The 21,977-nt window shown below is 36.0% G+C and overlaps 2 protein-coding genes across 2 annotated transcripts in view; both read left to right on the top strand.

Annotated features, from left to right (window-relative positions):
- The first annotated feature begins 3,117 nt into the window (after positions 1-3,117).
- Positions 3,118-4,539, top strand: LOC129939158 (ATM interactor). The gene has a single exon (XM_056047060.1). The coding sequence runs from the start codon at positions 3,214-3,216 to the stop codon at positions 4,285-4,287; it is 1,074 nt and encodes a 357-aa protein (XP_055903035.1). The 5' UTR covers positions 3,118-3,213; the 3' UTR covers positions 4,288-4,539.
- An 8,195-nt stretch (positions 4,540-12,734) lies between these two features.
- Positions 12,735-21,977, top strand: part of LOC129939151 (calcium-transporting ATPase type 2C member 1) — a 220,157-nt gene continuing 210,914 nt past the window's right edge. The window contains exon 1 of the mRNA XM_056047036.1: positions 12,735-13,817. Within this exon, the coding sequence (XP_055903011.1) occupies positions 13,575-13,817 (243 nt within the window). The 5' untranslated portion in view covers positions 12,735-13,574. The remainder of the gene's footprint in view (positions 13,818-21,977) is intronic.

A 21,977-nucleotide genomic window follows, 5' to 3' on the forward strand; every position in this document is an offset into this window, starting at 1 on the left:
AAAATAATAACACAAAAATAAACTCCGTACGAAATATAAAAACTTACATTAAAAAAAAGGAAAAATTTGCTTAGCGGTAAATAAAATCAATTCTCCTTTCAACTTTTATAAAATTGTCTATGACTTTATCATAAAAATTAACGTTTTCTTTGAGTTCTCTTAAAATGACTTTCTCAATAGAGATAAGTGCTAAATTTACTAAACGTTACTGCCCTTGCGTATTTCGAAAATACCTTTTTATTCTTTTCAAAGTTGAAAAGGAACGCTCCACAGAAGCCGTTGAAGCTGGTATGGTGCAGATCAGTTTCGAAAGCTTGTAAACTTGCTCAAAACTGTGAGCTAAATTTTCTTCTATCCAGAGCAAGACATGTAGTGGGGTTATTATCTTTGATGATCCAGCTGAGTTGGTCATTGGCTGTACACATTGAATATTTTCAAAAACCACAGTGTGGATAGTTTTCTATTAAATTGCGTATTAATGGTTCCGGAAAATTAGTTTTGTTGGAATAATTACTTAATTTATTTCCATTAAGTAAATCAAAATACTTCAGATTTTCCAATGATGAAAATCTTTCTAATATTTGCATAAGTAAGTAATCTATTATTTCTAAAAACAATTTTTGTGAGCAACGTTGCTTGCAAAATGTCTTCTAAACCTTCGTTACTTTAATTGTTTCATTTTCTGAATTTGGTTCGTACAAAACACAATGTCTATGTTTGGGTTTTGTAAGGTATTAAACAGTACATCTGAATGTGCAAAAAGTTTTGAAAATACATTCAACAGAAAGACTGTATCAAAGGTTTTTAAAAATTTAGAATAACCCGTTGCAGCCATTCGATCATTACTGTCCCATATATTTGTCACATTATCTTGGATGCCTTCAAAATATTGTTGAACGTTTGCTTTGCAGGAGTGGACTATATTTACAAGTCGAGAACTAAAGTTCCATCTTGTGGCTAACATTGGAATTTTTTTGTTTAACACTTCTTTTAAAGCATACGTTCTTTTGCTTAAACGTGATGCAAACGTTGCAATGCCATTCAGAGTGCTAAAAAATATCCTACACTCTCTTATATTACTTAATCCTTGTGACAGAACTAAATTTAAAATGTGGGCGTAACAATGAACAAATGTTGCTTTCGGACAAATAGTCTTCACCTTCACTTGAAGTCCATTCAAATGCCCACTCATAACGGAAGCTCCGTCGTAAGCCTGTGCAACAAGTTTATCTTGAATTTCATATTTTTTTAAGGGAGTCTTGACTATTTTAAATAAATCCTCTGCATTTCGCCCTGAGCTTACATTGATAAATCCAACAAATGTTTCTTGAATTTTTTATTTAAGTAATATCGGAAAACAATGGATAATTGGGACTTTAATTGAATGTCAGAAATCTCATCAAGCATAATTGCAACAAACTCTGACTGTCAGCAACAGCTTTGATTAAATCATTTTGGATAGCCATTGAGGTTCCTTTAAAAACTGTTGATGTTTCAAGGTGTTGAGATAGAATTGGATCATATATTTTTAGTAAATTAAGTAGTTCAATTTAGTTGCCTAGGTTTAAAGATGAACTTGATTCAGATGGCCAAAGAATTACAATTCCATGGCTTCAAAGTGAATTAGAAATTTGTATAGAATATAATTATTTGCAAATTAAGGTAGAAATGGCGAACTCAAGTCAACGTAGCCTGAGATCCAATTAGCGCTGTAGTGCGCCGTTTTGATACATTTGCAAATGAAACTTCATACAATTTAAATTATACTTTAACATTTGAAAAATCCGCCTTCTAAACTCAAACACCACCTGTGTTCAATTTTCTCCTTCCCCAAACATCGACACCAAAAATCAGTATTATCTCTAAAAAGAGCGCTAAACAACGAACATATTCCTGTCGTAGTACTGGGTCAAGCAAACTAGCAAACCTCATTTTCATACAAATGAAAATGGATAACACAATTTTTTCCTTTTAAAAAATAATAATGATATGATATGAATTCTAACCGTGTTCGACGATCATGTTCGATTCGTCGTCGGTCTTGTTTTTCCTCAAGTAGTCCATACGATGTATAAAGAAAGGAGGCATCAAAATCATGGTTGCGACTCGTGCAACTTGTCTTTTGTGTCAGTTGTGTACCTTTAATGTGTCGTATACTTCGCCGGGTTATCGCTTTTATTTGCGCTCACCCTTCTGTTTATTTTTATAGGGTTTTTTTCGAATGTGTGCATAAATCTGTGTGTGTGGAATGTATGAAATTTGGAAGCGCAAATTTTTGCGGTGCCCAAAGCCTTATGCTTTAAGATAAATTATTGTATGCCAGTTTTATTTCATGAAATGAAGATTTGTAGAAAAGTTGCATATAATGTAACTACAACTGAATTTTTTTAACATTATAGTCAGCTGTTGAGTAATTCAATTACCAAATAATATACATATAAGAAAATTATATTTATTCTAAAATTCTTGGTTTAGCGCCGCTAAACCAGCTAACTATGAGGAATCGCCCCTGACACTGACGTAGTTAGCAGAATTAAAGTCCAACGGTTTAGATGGCTGGGTCATGTAGAGCGAATGGGTATCAACGCTTCAGCCCGGAAGGTCTTCGAATGCAATCCCGAGGGACGGCGCAGTAGAGGAAGACCACGACTCAGGTGGCGCACTCAGGTGGGTGAAGACCTCAACCAACGTGCGAAACTGGAGACAGCTAGCTAGGGACCGAACTGGCTGGAGACGCATGTTGGTTAACGCTCAGGTCCGCCCCGGACTGTAGCACCACCTTAAGTAAATAAGTAAGTTGCAAACAGTTGATGAGGACAATGCAAACGTACAGCCAATTCCAAACCCTAAAAAATAGAACTTGTATAGTCGAGAATTTTTTGCCACAACTGTTTAAATTGGTCATGGAATATATCATAAAAACTAATTAAATACCTCCTAATAACATCTATTGATTTCGTTTTTCAATGAATGTACAAATTTTAAAAGTCTTTCATGTTTTCACCAGCACTGTGTTTCTAGCTTCAAGGTTGCAAACTCTTTGAACACCACCAGTTACAATAACAATTCCTCGAATGCAATCCACAACTTTGACATTTCACCTATTTGACAGCAGCCTTCTTCTTGTTGAAGAAAGAATCTTGACTAATTCGATTCGTCTCTTCTTGGTTTATGTTGTGAGATAAGAAAAAAAGAATTGATTTTTGCTCAAAAATGTCCCAAATACTTTATCCAGACTTAACTCGCATAACTCCCAGAGCCGAGGATCTGCTCAATACAGTTCAGTTAAAGTGCGAAATCAATGGTTGTCAATCGGTTTTCAAAAACTCTGGCAATCTCCAAATGCATCTCCAGAAACACCACAAACTCACGATCGCAACCAATATAAAGGAGCAGAAATTGTATTTCTGCCCGCAAGTCGGTTGTGTCTACTTTGATGGGCCGGGAAATGAAAAAAGCTTCAAATGTTTAAAGTTCCTAAAGCAGCATTTTCACAAGGTTCACGCTGAAAAGAAGTTTAGCTGCACCAAGTGCAATAAAGCATTCGGTACGCAATCGATCCGGGACTCCCATGAAAGAAACTGTGGCAGGGAGTACATTTGCACTGAATGTGGCTGGAAGTATGACAGCTCGGAGGCACTGCTCACTCATGCCAAACGAAGGGGCCATCAAGTCAAGAGGAAGTCTGCAGAAAAAGTGGCCATTCCAAAGCTGGAAAAGCAGGTTATTGCTCCGAAGCTGATGCCCGAGATTATCAACATCTACATCCCAGTGTCCAAAGATAGCCAAACACAGACTGAAGTTGATACTCCAAGTCTTATTCTTCCCCCAAAAAAGAGAATAAAACTCGACTTTATTCCAGAAATCACCATGTTCCCCGAAACATCTCTGTGCAACATAGAAACTCAAACCGAACTCAACTTGATCTCGGGCATGGGTGACCCAATGCTGTATTCCAACACCCAAACGCAGACCTGCGATGAGTTCTTATCGGAACTCGGTCTTTCCGATATTCAAACCCAAACCAATTGGCCGGCGATGGATGATGACGATGGCCAAGGCAGTAATGGCCAGTACTTATCGGGAGCACATGACGAGCTGATGGTCTCGACTGAAACTCAGACCAGTTTCACCCAATGTCTTCTGGACTCGTGTAATGGAGATAACTCCTTGACCGGGAGCATCACTCAGCACACCCAAACCTGCGACACCCTGCTTGAGGGATTATTCGGTGCACAGGATAGTGATTTTATTGGGAACTTTCAGTCGACGCACACGCAAACATGATGGTTTGACATGGATTGCTTCAAATCCGAATCCAATGACAGATAACTATGGCCTCTTGAAGGCAATGCAGAGCCTACAGAGACAACTAAAGTGGCAGTGGCAAAGGAGAATCTCCAAGAAGGAACTGAAACTAACGTTGATTGGACGTTGTACATAGACTCATCTAATTCATTTTTCAATTAACGTTTTTATTCATCTCTTTTTGTTTCTCTCTTGTTTTTGTCAATAAACAGTTCATTAAAAATGTTGCAATTTCTTTCTTATTTTTTCCATAACTATTTTTGAGTTCGATTTGGTTTTGTAAATTTTCTCTTCTCCTTCCATCATCTTTTCAACTCGACACGATATATGTATATCTTTCAGCACTACCAGCACTCCAGCACAGAAAAATAATTCTCGTCACTTTGTTGTAGACTCTAAGATCTTTTTAGGTGTAACAAATAAATGTTTTTAATAATTGTGCTCCAAAATCTTTAAATTAATGTACATACACATAAATAAAATGGATGCGCACCTAAGGTTGTTTTCTTCGTTCATATGTGGTCCTGTACCAAGGTCAAGATACAAATCATGAGAGTTGTTAAGTTAATTTGTCAACCTTTAGTATACAATGGCTGCGGTATTCAATCCCGGGTTGGATAGGCTATTCAGCCCTATCATGAATTCCATCGTAATCGGAAATTTGTACGAATCCCGAAAAACTCTATCATGAAATCCGTTCGTAGTGGAAAATCTCATACAATTTTGAATTACGAACGGATTTCATGATAGAGTTTTTCGGGATTCGTACAAATTTCCGATTACGATGGAATTCATGATAGGGCTGATTATCTATGGACTGTTAGATACCTTATTAAACAAGTTGGAAACCTTAATTTAAATAGCTCGCAAAAAATAAAACCAAACCCGGGCATCTTAGCCGTTGGACTTTAATTCTGCTAACTAGGTCAGTGTCGCTGTATCTTTTCCTCCATTCTCCATATATGCATACGGGACCAAAAATCAACCGAAGAATTTTTCTCTCGAAGCAACCTAAGACGCTCTCATCTTTCTTTGACAGGGTCCAGGTCTCAGGTAAATGAGAACCGGGATTATGAGTGTTTTATAGATGGTGATTTAAGATGCTTGCGAGATTACTTTACTTCTCAATTGCCTTCTAAGTCCAAAGAAGCAGCGATTTGCAAGAGTTATTTTTCGTTTGATTTCAACACTGGTGTCGTTATCTGTGTTAATAGCGGTGCCTAGGTAGACAAAGTCCTTAACAAGCTCTAAGTTATGGCTGTCTATAGTGACGTTTTGTCCAAGACGTCGTTATTTCGTCGTCCTTTTTTGATGGCAGCATATACTTGGTCTTGCCCTCATTGACCACTAAACCCATCTTCTTCGCTTCCGTCGCAATGCTCAAAAACGCCACTGACATCACGCTTTGATCTTCCAATTATGTCAATATCATCTGCGTATCCGAGTAATAGGATGGACCTTTGGAAGATTGTGCCTCTTGTGTTGACGCTTCAGTTTTGCACAATTCTTTCCAAAACGATATTGAAGAACTCGCAAGACAGAACATCGCCTTGTCTAAAATCTATTTTGACATCAAATGCATCGGTGAGATCTTTTCCGACCTTGATAGAGCAGTGTGCATTCTCCATCGTCATTCTGCACAAACGGATAATTTTGACAGGGATGCCAAAACTAGACATTGCTCGGTAGAGCTCTTCCCTATAGATGCTGTCATACGCGGATTTAAAATCGATAAAGAGATGGTGGGTATCGATTTGAAGCTCCTGGGTTTTTTCCAAGATCTGCCGTTAAGTGAATATTTGGTCGATAGTGGACTTTCCTGGTCTGAAGCCACACTGATAAGGACCAATCATGTTGTTGACGAATGGCTTCAGACGTTCACATAATACGGCAGAGAGGATATTATACGCAATGTTAAGGAGACTGATGCCTCTGTAGTTGGCGCAGTTTAGAGGGTCTCCTTTCTTATGTATCGGGCACACTATGCTGAGATTCCACTCATCGGGCATGCTTTCTTCCGACCATATTTTGCAGATGAGTTGGTGCATGCTCCGTACCAAGTCATCGCCTGCTGCTTTGAATAGTTCGCAGCTATGCCGTCAGCTCCAGCAGCTTTGTTTGACTTAAGTTTAGATATAGCTATCTTCACTTCGTCAAGGTCGGGTAGGCGGAATTGTTGATCTGCGTCGCCGAGGTTGAGTGGTTCTATCTCCCTTACAGCGGAATTCGGTTCGCTGTTATATAATTTGGAGAAGTGATCTTTCCATATTCTCAGCATCGACTGCGGTTCTACTACGATGTTCCCCTGATCGTCTTTACAGGCTTCGGTTCGTGGCTGGTACCCTTGGGAGGTTTTTTTTACCTTTTGGTAAAATTTACGAACCTCATTCCTGTTGTGACATCCCTCTATCTCCTCGATCACGCGCTTCTCATGCTCTCTTTTTTTTAAGAAGCCGGTGTTCCTATCTCCTCTTCTGCTCGTAGAGCTCGCGAGCAGCTCTCGTCCTTTTGTGCAGCGCCGTTTTGTATGCCTCTTGTTTCGCTGCGTGAGCTTGCCGGCATTCGTCGTCAAACCAGGGGTTTCGCTGTGGTGGCCGTGTGAAACCTAGTACTTCAGAGGCGGCATCCCTGATGGCTGCAAGGCAATGTTGCCACTGGTTTTCAATGCTTAATGCAGGAAGCATAGGACTCTTTAGGAGGTTATTAGAGACTCGATCGGAAAAGGACATGGCAGTCTCTTGCGATTGTAGCCGTCTAACGTCGAATCTTCTCACAGTACTTCCTTGTTTTGGCTTGGATCGGGATATCTGGCTACAACGAGGTAGTGGTCCGAGTCAATGTTGGCCCCTCGGAATGTTCGGATATCCTGTATACTGGAGAAGTGTCGTGCGTCGATCGCAATGTGGTCAATCCGTTTGACGGTTGATTGATCAGAAGGTTTCCATGTCCCCTTGTGGATATTGAGATGTGTGAACTGCGTACTAGCTACCAGAACGTCTCGCCCCGCAGCGAAATCAATTAGCCTGAATCCGTTGTCGGAGGTGGTGTCGTGCAAGCTGTACCTCCCGATTATTCCACTCTTCCTAGCTTGGCATTAAAATTTCCTAAGACAATTTTAATGTCATAGCCAGAGCACTGCTCATATGTCTTGTCCAAGAGCTCGAAGAATATGTCTTTGGTGTCTTCATCTTTCTGCTCATTTGGGACATGCGCGCATATTAGGCTTATGTTGGCGAATTTAGCCGTGATACGGATCGTCGTGATGCACACGCTCACACTGTTGAAACTCAAGACTTTTTGCCTGAGTCTAGTTCCAACAACAAATCCACAAACAAATAGACGCTTATTATATATTGTCTTCTTTTCCCGCCTAGGAACTTAAATTATTAAAAAATTACACGCAGCACAAATGAAATTTTCCTTTTTAGCATCTTCACGAATCGCAATCGTCACAGCCGAGTTTTTTCATCCCCTCGTCCTCAACATTTTCCAAGCCACAGATGATTGAACCTTTTTTTGTGACTTAAGGATATGCCTCGGATAAACTATTCTCTTCAATTAAAGGTTTTAATTCTTTTGTTAAAGAATAATACAAGTACATTATTATTATGTTATAAGATCAAAGATATATTTAAATGGAAAATATAAGCTACCTGTGAAACTAAGCCGACGTGACTGCCAATACTTCTAGACACTTGATGCTCAATTTCACAAGATCTTCAAGAACTTCGTAAATGCCTTCAATATCAATAACATTATCTAGGCTGACCGTATTCACAGAACATAACATGTTATTCTTTGCTTTGTTGAGCTTGATTTATTACATATATTTAAAACGATTTCGTGGCCAATATTGATCATTTTCAATGCATCTTTTGCCGATGTTACTACTCTGACTGCTTCCAAATAAATTTCATCAGAAATGGTTTCTGAAACATTGGCGTCATGGTCAGCCTGGCCAACCATCTGAAAAGTGTTTTGGACGTATTTGGGGTAGTCCACAGCGTCAGGATAAAATTGGTAGAGCCCGGATTTTAAATATATACTAAAAATAACATAATAAACAAATATAATTGCATACAATGTTGGAACAGTATCTCACTAACAGTTTTTGAACCAAAACTTAGCACATCCGATAGAGATGGTACCATAACAAAAGAATAGGTTTGTGGAGGTGTGTATACTCTGAAGGACTGAAATTAAGTATCTCATTCCGGCTTCCCAATCGTTGTAGCGTGTTCCAGGCGGAACTTTCTTAATCATACTAGCGTTATCAGTCTATCATGTTTCTTAAGGGACTCAAACTGGTTTCATTAAGCTTAGGAGGAAGCATATATATTCATGTGGTATCACAATAGTACCCGACCTTGACGAAGTGAAGATAGCTACATATATCTAAACTGAAGTCAAACAAAGCTGCTGGGGCTGACGGCATCGCTGCCAAACTATTCAAAGCAGCAGGCCAGGAATTGGTAGGGAGCATGCACCAACTCATCTGCAAAATATGGTCGGAAGAAAGCATGCCTCCTGTGTCTCCTGACATAGGAAAGGAGACCCTCTAAACTGCGCCAACTGCAGAGGCATCAGTTTCCTTAACATTGCATATAAGATCCTCTCTGCCGTATTATGTGAACGTCTGAAGCCGTTTGTCCCTATCAGTGTGGCTTCAGACCAGGAAAGTCCACTATCGACCAAATTTTCACACTACGGCAGATCTTGGAAAAAATCCAGGAGCTTCAAATTGATGACCACCATCTATTTATCGATTTTAAAGCCGCGTAAGACAGCATCCATAGGGAAGAACTCTATAGAGCCATGTCTAGTTTTGGCATCCCTGATGTCAAACTTATCCATTTGTGCAGAATGACGGTGGAGAATGCACGGCGATGCACTGTTTTGCGACTTCTTTAATATCATTCTGGAAAGAATTGTGCAAAACTCAACCGTCAACACTAGAGGCACAATCTTCCAAATTTCCATCCTATTACTCGGATACGCAGATGATATTGACATAATTGGAAGACCAAAGCGTGATGTCAGTGGAGCGTTTATGAGCATTGGGACGGAAGCGAAGAGGATGGGTTTAGTGGTCAATGAGGGCTATCATTAAAGGACATTGAACAACGACGTCTTGAACAATACGTCACCATGGACAGCTATAACTTTGAGGTAGTTAAGTTGGCTACCTAGACACCGCTATTGACACAAACAACGACATTAGCGCTGAAATCAAACGAAGAATAACTCTTGCAAATCGCTGCTTCTTTGGACTTAGAAGGCAATTGAGAAGTAAAGTCCTCTCTCGAGCATGTAAAATCACCATCTATGAGACACTCATCATCCATGTTTTCATTTATGGCACTGAGGCCTGGACCCTTTCAAATAAAGATGATAACGTCATAAGAGGCCTCGAGAGAAAAATTTGTCTAGTGATTTTTGGTCCCGTACGCCGAACTGTTCTGGCGACACTGACCTAGTTAGCAGAATTAAAGTCTAACGGCTTAGATAGCTGGATCATATAGAGCGAATGGAAATCAACGCTCCAGCCCGTAAGGTCTTCGAATCCACTCCCGAGGGACGGCGTCTCAGGTGGTTGAAGACCTCCACCAACTTGGCGTGCGAAACTGGAGACAGCTAGCTAGGAACCGAGCTGGCTGGAGACGCATGTTGGTTGAGGCCCAGGTCCGCCCAGACTAAAGCACCACCTTAAGTAAGTAAGAAAGTAAGTAAGTATCACAATGTGTCATTAAACTGACCTAAGTGTTTCCTATTCCATCATGGACAGTCACTTTAACCTAACCTAACCATGCACATCCAAGTCCCTACAAGATCGTACAACTAATGCCTTAAAACATGACCGAGGATACTTGTATAACGGATCTGAAATTGTTGTTACTAGTAAGAGAGAGATAAAAGACCCTTTAAAAACTCAAACCAGATTATTATCACTACAATATTCACTAATAACGGCAATTTTCTTGGAAGGCGGTCGACTACTGGAGATGACCGGAATATGGCAACGTTACCTGTTAATTCTGCTGCTCTGTTTCCAGACTATCAAGTGATATCTCAGAAACCTGACGTGATACATTTATTTTGAAGTCAGATTTGAATAAATGCCGCCATAATCCATTGGAAAAGTGCAATTTAAATGCCAGTAAGAAAACCTTGTCGACCAGTGCTATTAATTAAATAATTAATTAATAGTTAAACTTCATTGGAAAGCTGACTGAAAAGTTAGGCAAGACAAATTTCCCTAACTACTAATATCAAAATGACAGATGATCATGCTTTTTCATACAATTGAAAGCTAAACTATGTTATTTATTATCCATTTGATGCTTTGTGTATAAAGAGGTTCCTTGTCAAATTGGAAAAGAATTAAGTAATATTTTCTTACAATATAAATCGTGATGGATTTGTAGCTTGCCTGGGAATTGTTTTTTAGACAATAATGTATTCGATTTTGAAGTGGAGGTTAATGAAGTTAAGTTTCAAGTTTGAAATGTATGCCACTTGAAAAATTAACTAGCTGTTTTGGTCAAAATGTAAGCCCAAATAATGCAGCAAAGGAAGTCCTTATGTTGTCTGAACCTGCCCATTGATCCTTCAAATTTTACATTTCATCAATTTAAGTGTCTCTTAGTCAACAGTGAAATGTCAACACTAGTGTTCACTTTTTATCCAAAATTTGTACACCACGTCGGAGGGGAAATGTCAAATTCTTTTGTAATTAGGTAGCCACTACCTTAGTAAATGCTCCCATTCTTCGAGAAAACTGCAAAAATACTTATGATATGTAGCTACTCACAACTTCAAACTCGTGTATCTTAATAATTTATTTTTGTATTGACCAGACTCATAAATCACACAAGTTTTAACTAATTAATTTGAAGTTTAAGGAAGGAGACGCCATATATAGCCTAAAGTATTATCACGGAGCTGTTCTTTTTATGTTTTATTTTTTTTAAAGCTATAGAAAGGTTAAAAAAACACATACAATTCAGAAAAATGCATGAAATGTTTATTTGAATCGATAGTATGGTTCATATAATTCAATGTTGGAAGATTATTTCATGCAAATGTTGACCTTGACTGCGCTTCAAATTAGTCCAATTTTGGCATACTCTTTCCCACATTTCGGCCGGTATTTCACGAATAAATGCTTCAATTGAAGCTGGTCTCTATAGACATTAGCTTTAACATAGTCCCACAAAAATAGTCTAAAAGCGTTAAATCGCATTGATCTAGGCGGCCAATTGACCGGTCCCGAACGTGAAATAAAATGTTCACCGAACTCGCCTCTCAATAAGTTCATTGTTGCGCGTCTGTCTGGCATTTGCCTTCGTCTTGTTGAATCCCTCATGTCATGCAAGTCAAGCTCTTGCATTTTAGGCAAAAAAAAGTTTGATATCATCTCACGGTAGCGCTCACCATTCACAGTTACGTTACGATTCGCATCTTCTTTGAAGAAGTACGGTCCAATGATGCAACCAGCCCATAAACCGCACCATACGGTGACTTTTTCTGGATGCAATGGTAGCCCTTGCAAAGCTTCTGGCTGATATTCAATCCAAAATCGAAAATGTTGCTTATACCCATTTCTTAACATAGTACGCATTTTGATTATAAAATTCAATAATTTGCAAGCGTTGATCGCCTTTAAGTTAAGAAGATTCATGGTTAAATTATAGACCAAACTGGAGATGTTTGACAGTGAAACAAAACACGAAACGTGCGTCAGCTGTTTTAACCATTGTTGCCAAAAAGACAATAGCCAAAAAATTACCTTAAAAAACTTAAATATAGCTAATATAGACGTAGCCACTAGATGCAGTTCCCATAACAAAAAACTCAGAGGTTTTATAAACAAAGACGTCATTACAAAAACTCTGCTATTTTGAAAAAATTAATCACTTCAAGAAAATTACTGAAAGCATTTTTGTTATTGCTTTGTAGTAATACTGAAAAAATCAGAAACTTAGCAAACTTACCTCTTATTCATAAGCTTAAATAGCTAAAAAATAACGAGACATCAAAAGAAAGTCACCTAAAATAAATTTAATCGGATAATTGATAAAGACCTATTCATTTATTAAGATCTTCGGGATTTTTGGTACCAAAATATATCAAATTTATTTGTAATCCGAGCGAATGAAAATACTCAGCTCTTTTAAATACGATGCAACCGTTCCATAATAATCTTTCTCCAATCCACATACAATCCACACCAAAAAATGTACTAGATTGGCTCAAACAATATTTGACATATCACCCTAAAAAATAACAAAACAAAAACTAAAGAAAACACCCCCGCTTCTAAAGCCTTCAACAAACACAACGAGAGCGCTTGCTCGAGAAAGAAATCTCCCCAAAGCCCCAATGAAGAAAAATCTTTATCTCCGCTGCTGCTGTTTCGGATTTCGACTTTTCCATCGACTGTCAAAGCTAGAGTAATCGTCCGAACGATAGGACTACGCGTCGCGTAATAATTCTCGGTTTTTGTTTTGTCATAATTTTTTCAATCAAAATTTAGGCCATAAACTCTAAGAGAATATTAAACCAAAGATAGGTGGAGGCGAAGACCACCAGGAACTCCTAACTCGGTTAACTCTTTGCCATGCATTTGGCACACAGTGAAAACAACAACTGGACATAGAAAACTCATTAAATAATTAGTGATCTGTGTCGTCGTTGCGTTGTACCCACTTTATCCAATAATAGGTAATTTGATTTGTGCTCTGGACGGGACGCTAACGCTACTTGCTTGGTGTCTGGGAAAAATCAATTCAGTGCGGTTCCGTTTGAAGTGGAAGAGTGCTGCCATACGAACCACGACACGACACCACGGCCGATGATTCACATTTTCATTTTCCAAAACAACAAAAAGTGAGAATATTCTTTTTATTTTTGGAGAGAAATTACAATAGAAAATCCAATAAATACCCAATTAAGAGCAATAGTGAAGGTGTGAAGAAAAGTGAGTAATAAAGTGCACTCTGCCAGAACTCCTCTATTGCGCTCCAGGGCTCCATAGAGGAGACCTGTTGGCCTTCCGTGTCAAAAGCGGATAAATCGATTTTCTTGCTTCACAATTTCGGCTTCGTCGTAACAATCAGAATCGAAATCAGGACTCGGGACGGGTTTCTTTTACATTAATACGCATATAGTATATATATTTTTTTTTAGTTCGTTGCGGTTGTTATCCTTTGTGTCCTCGTTGTGTTTTTTCGTCCTCGAAATAGTTCTCGAATTGTGTTTGTGTCATGGTGAAAAATATGAAACAAAATAAATATGAAAAGCTCCCACAGGATTTAGACTTGAGCTTTAACTTAGATCAGCAAGAGAACGATAGTGGTGGCGGTGGCGGCGGCGGTGGTGGTGGTGGTCAACAACAACAAGGTCTGATCGGGACAGGAGGTGTACCTGGAGGTGGTGGACATAGTCCACAAAAGTATCCGCCGATAAAAGGCATAGGAAGTGACTCTGACGATATTACATCGATTTTGGTAAGTTAAATGGACAAAGAGATTTTACTGTACCGTCCATTAAATGTGTGTAGGAATTTTCTGGCTTTACGACGCAGAAACTGGTTTATGTGTTTTGTTTTATTTCTGAAGATAGGTAGGTATTTCTTTCACTTGTACGTACATGTGTTTGCTCTTGACTCGGTTTCAAGGTTGCCATTAACAGAAGCGAGTTAAACTCTCTACACCGGATATTTTTTGAATTAATTTGTTGACATTCACATTGAATTGTTTAAAACGATAACTCAATGGCTCTTCAAATAATTATGATGGATTCAATGTGAAATGAAAACTATCGGAATAAAATTTCTGAGGTATCTACTTAAAAAAATTACTTGAGAAATAAAATAGGTACTTACGAGTACGTTATGTAGATGGGTATACCTATAAAAAGACGATCGGGATCAAGATGTTTTATTTATTTATTATATTTTTAGTTCTTGAAGTTTTATACCAGAATTTTTGCAACAATTGTAATAATTCCTTTTTATGGTTTAATTAGAATATTTCGATCCTAGAATAAAACATGTTAAACAAAAAAAAAAAACGCTACTGATAACACTGCTGTTGGGTCCTTAAGAGTAATCTAATCTTAGATATCGAAATCAAAATTTAAGCTTAATTTTCTTTAAAGTCATCTTTTAACTAGATTTGTACAACTTACCGAATTTGTAATTTATATTTCCATTAGAAGTTGTTGTAATTAATCAAATTTGACCGATATCATCTTTCTCTGTCTAAATCTTAAGAACGGAAAGTGACGTGTGCATCAGAAAATAAAGCTTTAAAAATGAATAATAATTTATAAAAATAACCTAGTTTTATTTTTTAATTTAAAGTCCTATTTAAAATATCGGGTTGTCTTGTAAAGACTTCAAAACTTTCAATTTAATTTGTGAGAGCATCGTTTCAATAATCATCGAGATGACTTTGTCAATTTGGTGAGTAAACTCAACATTCTTACGTAACATAAGTTTCAAGCTTTTCTTTATAATGCTTATGAGCAAAAGTAATAAAACAGTTGTAAACTGACAGACAGAAGGCTTAACTCATAGAAAACCAATTGAAATAGAAGGCAACACGTTAAAGCTGCTTTAAACTTTTCTGTTATCGCTAGAAATTCAGATCATAAACATTTTCTACCGAAATTTGAAGTCAGTGACCGCAACCTTAAGAGCACTAACTGAAATTTTCGGTAGAAATTCTCGCACTAGTTGAATCTTGTCTTACATTCACACATGATTTAAAGCGACGCACAGTGGTGCGAGAGCGGAAAAAAATCTTTTTAAGAAGTCATATTTATCCTTTTAAATTTTCCTCAAAGTTGAAAAATAATTTTACTCAAATCGCGAACCGTATTTTCAACAAATTTTGAGATTGTTTTTTCCGAAGTTCTTTTAAATAAATTCTCTATCTTCTTAAATAATTTAATTGTTCTATTTTTGATTATCTAAAAAAAAATTTGATTATTTATAAAAGATAGCTTCTATAAAAAGTCTGAAGCTTTAGTACTAGGAAAAAATGCGTTTTTTAAACTTTTTGATTTAAAAAAAGCGCCAAAAGATACCAAGAAAGTAAGTATGCCAACATATGCTGCATACATTCATGTTAAAGCACAGAAAAAATCAGCTGCAGATACGTGCAGTTATGATCAAAAATATTTCACTGAATCGGATTTCAAAAAACTGCGTTTTGACGGTGGAGTTTACCAAAAATTTTGATTTCTTCGTTATTAATTGTCAGAATGAACTGGTTAAACCCATTATTTTATGAAAAAATGTCAAACTTTATTTTAAAAACAAAACAAAATTAATACATTGACCCAAGTCTGAGAATTTCGATTTTTGCGAAACCATTTATTTCTGCCCGAAAATTTCAATGCTGGACGGGAAGACAGCTCAATATGTAACAGAAACTCCTGCAGCTTCTTCCTGTTTCATATGTGGAACTACAACTTCTGGAATGAATAACCTGACAAATATAAGAACCAAAGCTGTAAACAGGGAAGCTTAGAAAATGGGAATGTCTCCTCTTCACGCTCGAATTAAATTTATGGAGTGTATTCTCCTTGTTGCCTACAATTTGCCATTTAAAGCATGGAGAACCAACAATGAGACCCGCCATATTAGAGATGCTCAGAAGAAGAAGATTCAGCAGGAGTTTCGTGAAAAACTGGGCATCATTGTCGATCTTGTAAAACAAAGTACGGGGACAAGTAATGACGGCAACACCTCCAGAAGCTTTTTTGCAAATCCAACATTGACTTCAGAAATCACTGGAGTTAAGGCCCAACTAAAATAGGCATAAGCAAACATAAGCTTATGTCAAAAACCCAACGATAATTCACTTAAGTTTGCGAAATTACTGCATAGCCATAATGCAATTTTGCTCACGTATCTAAATGTCAGATTTTACTTATGCGGCGAGCGACTGGGATCGCTCTTGCTTAAGTGTGCTTAAGTTAACGAAACTGAGAAAAATTGAAGAAAACGGAGCTAGACTCCATTATGTTCACTCGTATTGAGATTCTTTGTATTCGCACGTTTACTTATGCGCGCATATGCTAGCTTATGCCTATTATAGTTGGGCCTTAAGTGAATCCCTAATTCGGCGGTTTGCTGTTGTCCTTGAAGTAATAACGTTGAATGAAAAATTAGATTTAAAAAAAGTGCAGCTTACATGTGGGAAACTGCTGAACTGTTTGTTGAGAAATATAATTGGTACAATATGCCAGCAACCGTACATAAGGTTTTGATCCATGGAGAAGAAATAATTCAAAGCTGTGCATTTCCTGTTGGATCGCTCTCCGAGGAAGCCCAAGAATGCCGAAATAAGGATTATAAAGCCTACCGCAGGTTTCATTCGAGAAAATGCAGCCGAATTGCGACGAATGAAGATGTTATGCATCATATACTCATATCCTCAGATCCAATAAAACCTCATTTTAGCGTCATAAAATGACTACTTCATAATTGTTTTTTATTTATTTTTTTTTGTATGTATTTATCTATTTATTTATTTAATTTTATAATATACATAGTTAGTAATAATATTTTGTTCAAAATAAAAAGTTAAGATTTTTACTAAAAAAAAAACTTTTATTTAAATATAACATCAAAAGCCTCAAATTTTAGAAAAATATCAATAACTTTTTTTTTAATAATTTTTTCTTGACCTAATTTTGACCAAGCGTGTATAAGACTACTCTTAACATGTGTGTAAAATTTCATTAAAATTCGTTTAATAATTCCGCTTTTTTCCGCTCTCCCATACAAAAATAAAAAACCCTCAAATTTTAGAAAAATGTCAATAACTTTGTTTATAATTTTTTTTTCAACCAAATTTTGACCAAATATGTATTTATAAGACTAATCTTAACATGTATGCCAAATTTCATTTAAATCCGTTGAACCGTTCAGATTTTACAGACTTTTTTCCGCTCCCCCATACAAACCGAACCACTGTGCGACGTACTTTCTGTTGATGGGCAAATTTCAAGTCCTCTTTAAGGAAAAAATGCAAAAATTATCAGCGTGGATCTTGCTGACCTAGTTGGATAAATAAATTGATATAGCCGATAAAAAATAAAAACAAGTTTCAGCTGTTCACAAAAAGAAGATAAAAGATTTTTATCAAAAAAGCTGAAAAAATTGAAACAATTTTGCATTTTTTGCAAAACAATTGTATATCATAGCGTAGCGCTTACCATTCACAGTTACGTTACGATTCGCATCTTCTTTGAAGAAGTACGGTCCAATAATACCACCAGCCCATAAACCGCACTAAACTGTAACTTTTTTTGGATGAAATGGCAGCCCTTGCAATGCTTCTGGCTGATATTCAATCCAAAATCGACAATTCTTATTTCGTACCCATTGAGCCAAAAATGAGCTTCGATTGAAATGACTATAAAATGTAAGAAGTGCGCGATGAACTTTCTTTTTTAATAATTTAATAATTTGCAAGCGTTGTTCTTTTGTAAGACGTTTCATGGTTAGATTATAGACCAAACTGAAGATTATTGACAGTGAAACAAAACACGAAACATTCGTCAGCTGTTTAAACCAGTGTTGCCAAACAGACAATAGCAAAAAAATCACCCTTTACAATAAACTCTTGTATAATTTTAGATCCCTTTTTTGACATCCCAGCTTTTTGGGAATAGAAGATCTTCTATCGGTCTAATATTGGGGGCATTCACTAAGCTAGTACCTAGTGGCATTCTGATTGGCTAAATAGAAATACAAAATGAGTTGAAATTTCCCCCCGACATGCGACGTAGTGAAAAATTTTCAGCTACAAAGTTAGTGCACACTGATTTTGACGTTTCACTATCAGTTAGGACACAAAATTCAAACTGAAATTAAACGTTTAGTATTTAAATACAACATAAATCCGCCATATTATATCTTCTTTTTGTTTAATTTAATTTAAAAACAAACAAAAAACTATTAAAACTTTCGAAAACATTAATATGACAGTTCCGGATTGACTATAGCTTTGTAGTGAAATTTCGCGTTCACGAAGCTAGTTGAATTTTGGAACCTTTGTGAATGCGCCCATTGAACTCAAGCTTCATTTACTGCTGAAACACAATGTAAAAATCGGAGCCGTAGCCGGAGTCGGAATAGTTGTCACAGATTGTCGTACGTTAATTATTAATTTGATACTCTTCATTTTTTTTTGAGTTTGGCTGAGTTTTAAAATTATTTAATAAAATGGATTTTGAAAACGAAGATATAGTTTTAAAAATGTCTCTTTTTGAAATGTCGTACCTATATTTATTTAAAATACTATAGTTAAGTTAATACGCGAGGGTGGTGGGTGCGGCCATTGTACCAGGAAAGAAATGAAAAGGAGTATTTTGAAACCACTTTTAAATTCATTAAAGAAAATGATCCTGATCTTTTCTTTAAATCAACAAGAATGAATCACACCTCACCCAATACAACTTGTTGTCGAGTTTAGTTAAAAAGCGTCTCAAATGTGCTCTTAAAAATTCCATCTAGGCCGAATACTTTCCTCCAGCTTCCTCATAATTGCATTCGGCTGCCTGTCCAGACAAAGGTTTTTTGGAGATGGCCATGGAGTAGGTGTCCCGCAGACTCCTCCACTTTTTTTTTTTAATGAATTCCACTAAAAAAGAAAACATGAATTATAAAAATTAAAACAAACAACATCACACAACACACTTGCCATATTCAACTGTTGGGAAATTGCTTCCCATTCCTTTGCTTTGATTTTATTGTTTTTGAAGTGTCTGTTTTTCAAATTCCAAAGGAAGTCCTTTTCACTGACCGCTTGGATAAATTTTGTCCGATTCATCCATTTTGAATTTTTTAATTTAACTTTTATTTGATTTAATTTAACTGTTTATTTGATTTAACTTTGATGTGCCAAAAATGATAGACGTCAAAAGTGTCGTACGTCAAAGTTAAAAGTTGCTCAACTCTTCCGACTCCGGCTCCGATTCCAGTTCCGTCGCGTTGTGTTCGTGCATCTGCATTTGCGTACTTTTAATATTTTGACAGGTATTCCGGTTACGACTCTGGCTTCGTTACCATTGTGTTCCAGCAGATACATTTATGACAGAATCTATCATGAAATCATGTGTCAATTTTGACATTTCAAGCATAATAAAAGGAAACCACAATAAGCTTATTTGCAAGATACATCGGATTCTGTTATCATCGAGGGTCTGTTCCCTTTAACTTGAAAGATTTTCTGTTCTATCCTCTAAATTAGTAAACAAACACAAAATTAAAGTTGACAGATAACACTAAAAACAACAAAGATCCTGAATAAAAAAATAACAGTTTGACATTTGGCTTTATATTTATATTTTTAAGATTTCTGAGAATTTTTAAAGGCGAATTGACAGGTCAGGAGAATGAAATGTAATCACGATTCACATACATATATTATTTCATTATTTTTTAAAATTGACCGCTAGAGAATTCTTGAAAAAAAAAACGAATTATAAAAATTCTGTTCTCAGAGTTTTGACAGAAAAGACAAAAGTTGTTTATATTTCTGAGGACATAGAAATGTCAGATCTTAGAAAAAAAAACTGGCCAATTGGCTTCAATTATTATTTTTTTTTTCTAAAATTTAAAACAAAGCAACCAGTATTTTAAGAAAGAAGTTTCGCACTTAACTCTTTAAGAGCGATTTATATCACCGTAAAATTTTATCACTTTTTTAAAATTCATATAAGGAATACAAAAAACCACTGAACGTATTTCTTTAAAAGAGAGGAGACTTTTTAAGCCATCTGTTCTTTAAGTTTCTAAACTATACTAGAAAAAACCATACATTTTAGGATACATCATTTGAATTTGACATAAAAGTAAGATAATGCTTGAATTTAAAATAAAGCTATATACATTTTTTCTTAAATGGCACTTCTGTCAATGGTCGCATTCATAAAGCTAGTGGGATTCTGATTGGCTAAATCTAATTACAAAAGTAGTTGAAATTTCCCCTTTGACGTAGTGTAAAAAATTCGGCTACAAAGTTAGTGGAGAACGATTTTGACGTTTCAGAATCAGCTGCTCGGTAAAGACACACGTATTCAAAATTAAATAAATCGTTCAGTAATTAAATACATTTATAAATCATTCAAATTGTGTCTTAAATTTGATTTTATTGAATGTTAAAATAAAAAGGATGAGTTAATTTTATCAAATCAAAAATGATTCTCATTTTATATATTTGCATTTATCAATATAATGACCGTTCCACATTGAATAGCTTTGTAGTGTAGTCTTGCATTCACAAAATTAGTTGAATTTTGACTAGGTAGCCACTATCCTTGTGAATGCGACCATTATCAGCTGTTATTTTTTCTCAAAATAAAATAAAATATGAGTTTTCAAATCAAAAAATTACATAGCCTATTTTGTTTATTGATTTTTTTTTGTTAAACAACCCTTGTATTCTTTTACTTTATTCTGTAAAATATATTGCTGAACGAGTTCACTTTTCCAAAGACTTCAAAAATGGATGTGTTCATGGATGCCACTAAAGAAATAATTTTCTTATGCTTTGCTTACACTGTTAAATGCTTTTAATTTTGTCTACATTTTCGAATATTGAATTCGAACCAAAAAAAATTGCACAATTTAAAATACTAACAGAATATAAGAAGAAGAGATAAAATAAACTGCTTATTGGCATTCGAAAGTCATAACACACTAAAATGACTTTTAAGATTTTTATGATCTAATGTCCAACTTCACAAACACATTTTTGAATACTTTCCTTCAACATTTGCAATGTTCTTTTGTAGAAATTCATCCTTATTAAAACTTAATGTTTTGACATTGACAGTTTGGTAAAATATGTTTAAGGGTGCATTCACAATGAGATTATAAAGTTTTCTAGTTCGTAAAAAGAATTATTTATTTTTCATTTTTGGATAAGTTATATTTTGGAAACAAAAAACTAATTTATCCTCCTTTAACAAACATTTTATACCACTGAAGCCCAAGGTTCGTTTAAAATTAACAATATTATTGTCTTAAACGAATGAATAAACATAAATTGCTTCTCTTTAGATCCAAAATGGAAAACTTTTCAACATAAGTTCATACATTTACGTGAACTCTTTTTCTTCACAAATCAAAACCTAACTTACACTTTCTAAATTGTTCAACTAACTGTTTTCCTGAACTTTGAAATAAAAAAAAAACTTTTTAACAAATTTGAAAATGATGTATTTTCCAAATTAACTTCAAGTCCATGATGGAGCAATGACTCATTCACATTTAACTTTTCCCAAAACTTTATTTCATGCTGTTACTCTTACATCATAGAGATGAAGAATTAGTTTTGGAAATTTCCTTTCCATTTTTACAAGAAAAATACAAAAAAAAATCCCGGAAATTATTATTCCTTTTCCTGTCATATACGAGAGAACCGTAAAACTGAATTCATATTTCAAGTGTCAAAAAAACAAACTTGCAACAGTCAGTCAGTAGTGCGAGAGTGAGTGCCTCATGTCGAGAATTTTCGTATATCTCCCATTGTGCAGTTGTCCAGTTCTTTTTCCACAGAACCAACTCCATTTCCTGTACGCCTTGTCTACTCCAGACGATAGTCTTTTCATTTTTTTTGGTCATAAATCGTTTTGAGTGAGTG

This window comes from Eupeodes corollae, chromosome 1, assembly GCF_945859685.1.
Source record: "Eupeodes corollae chromosome 1, idEupCoro1.1, whole genome shotgun sequence".
Taxonomy (NCBI): domain Eukaryota; kingdom Metazoa; phylum Arthropoda; class Insecta; order Diptera; family Syrphidae; genus Eupeodes; species Eupeodes corollae.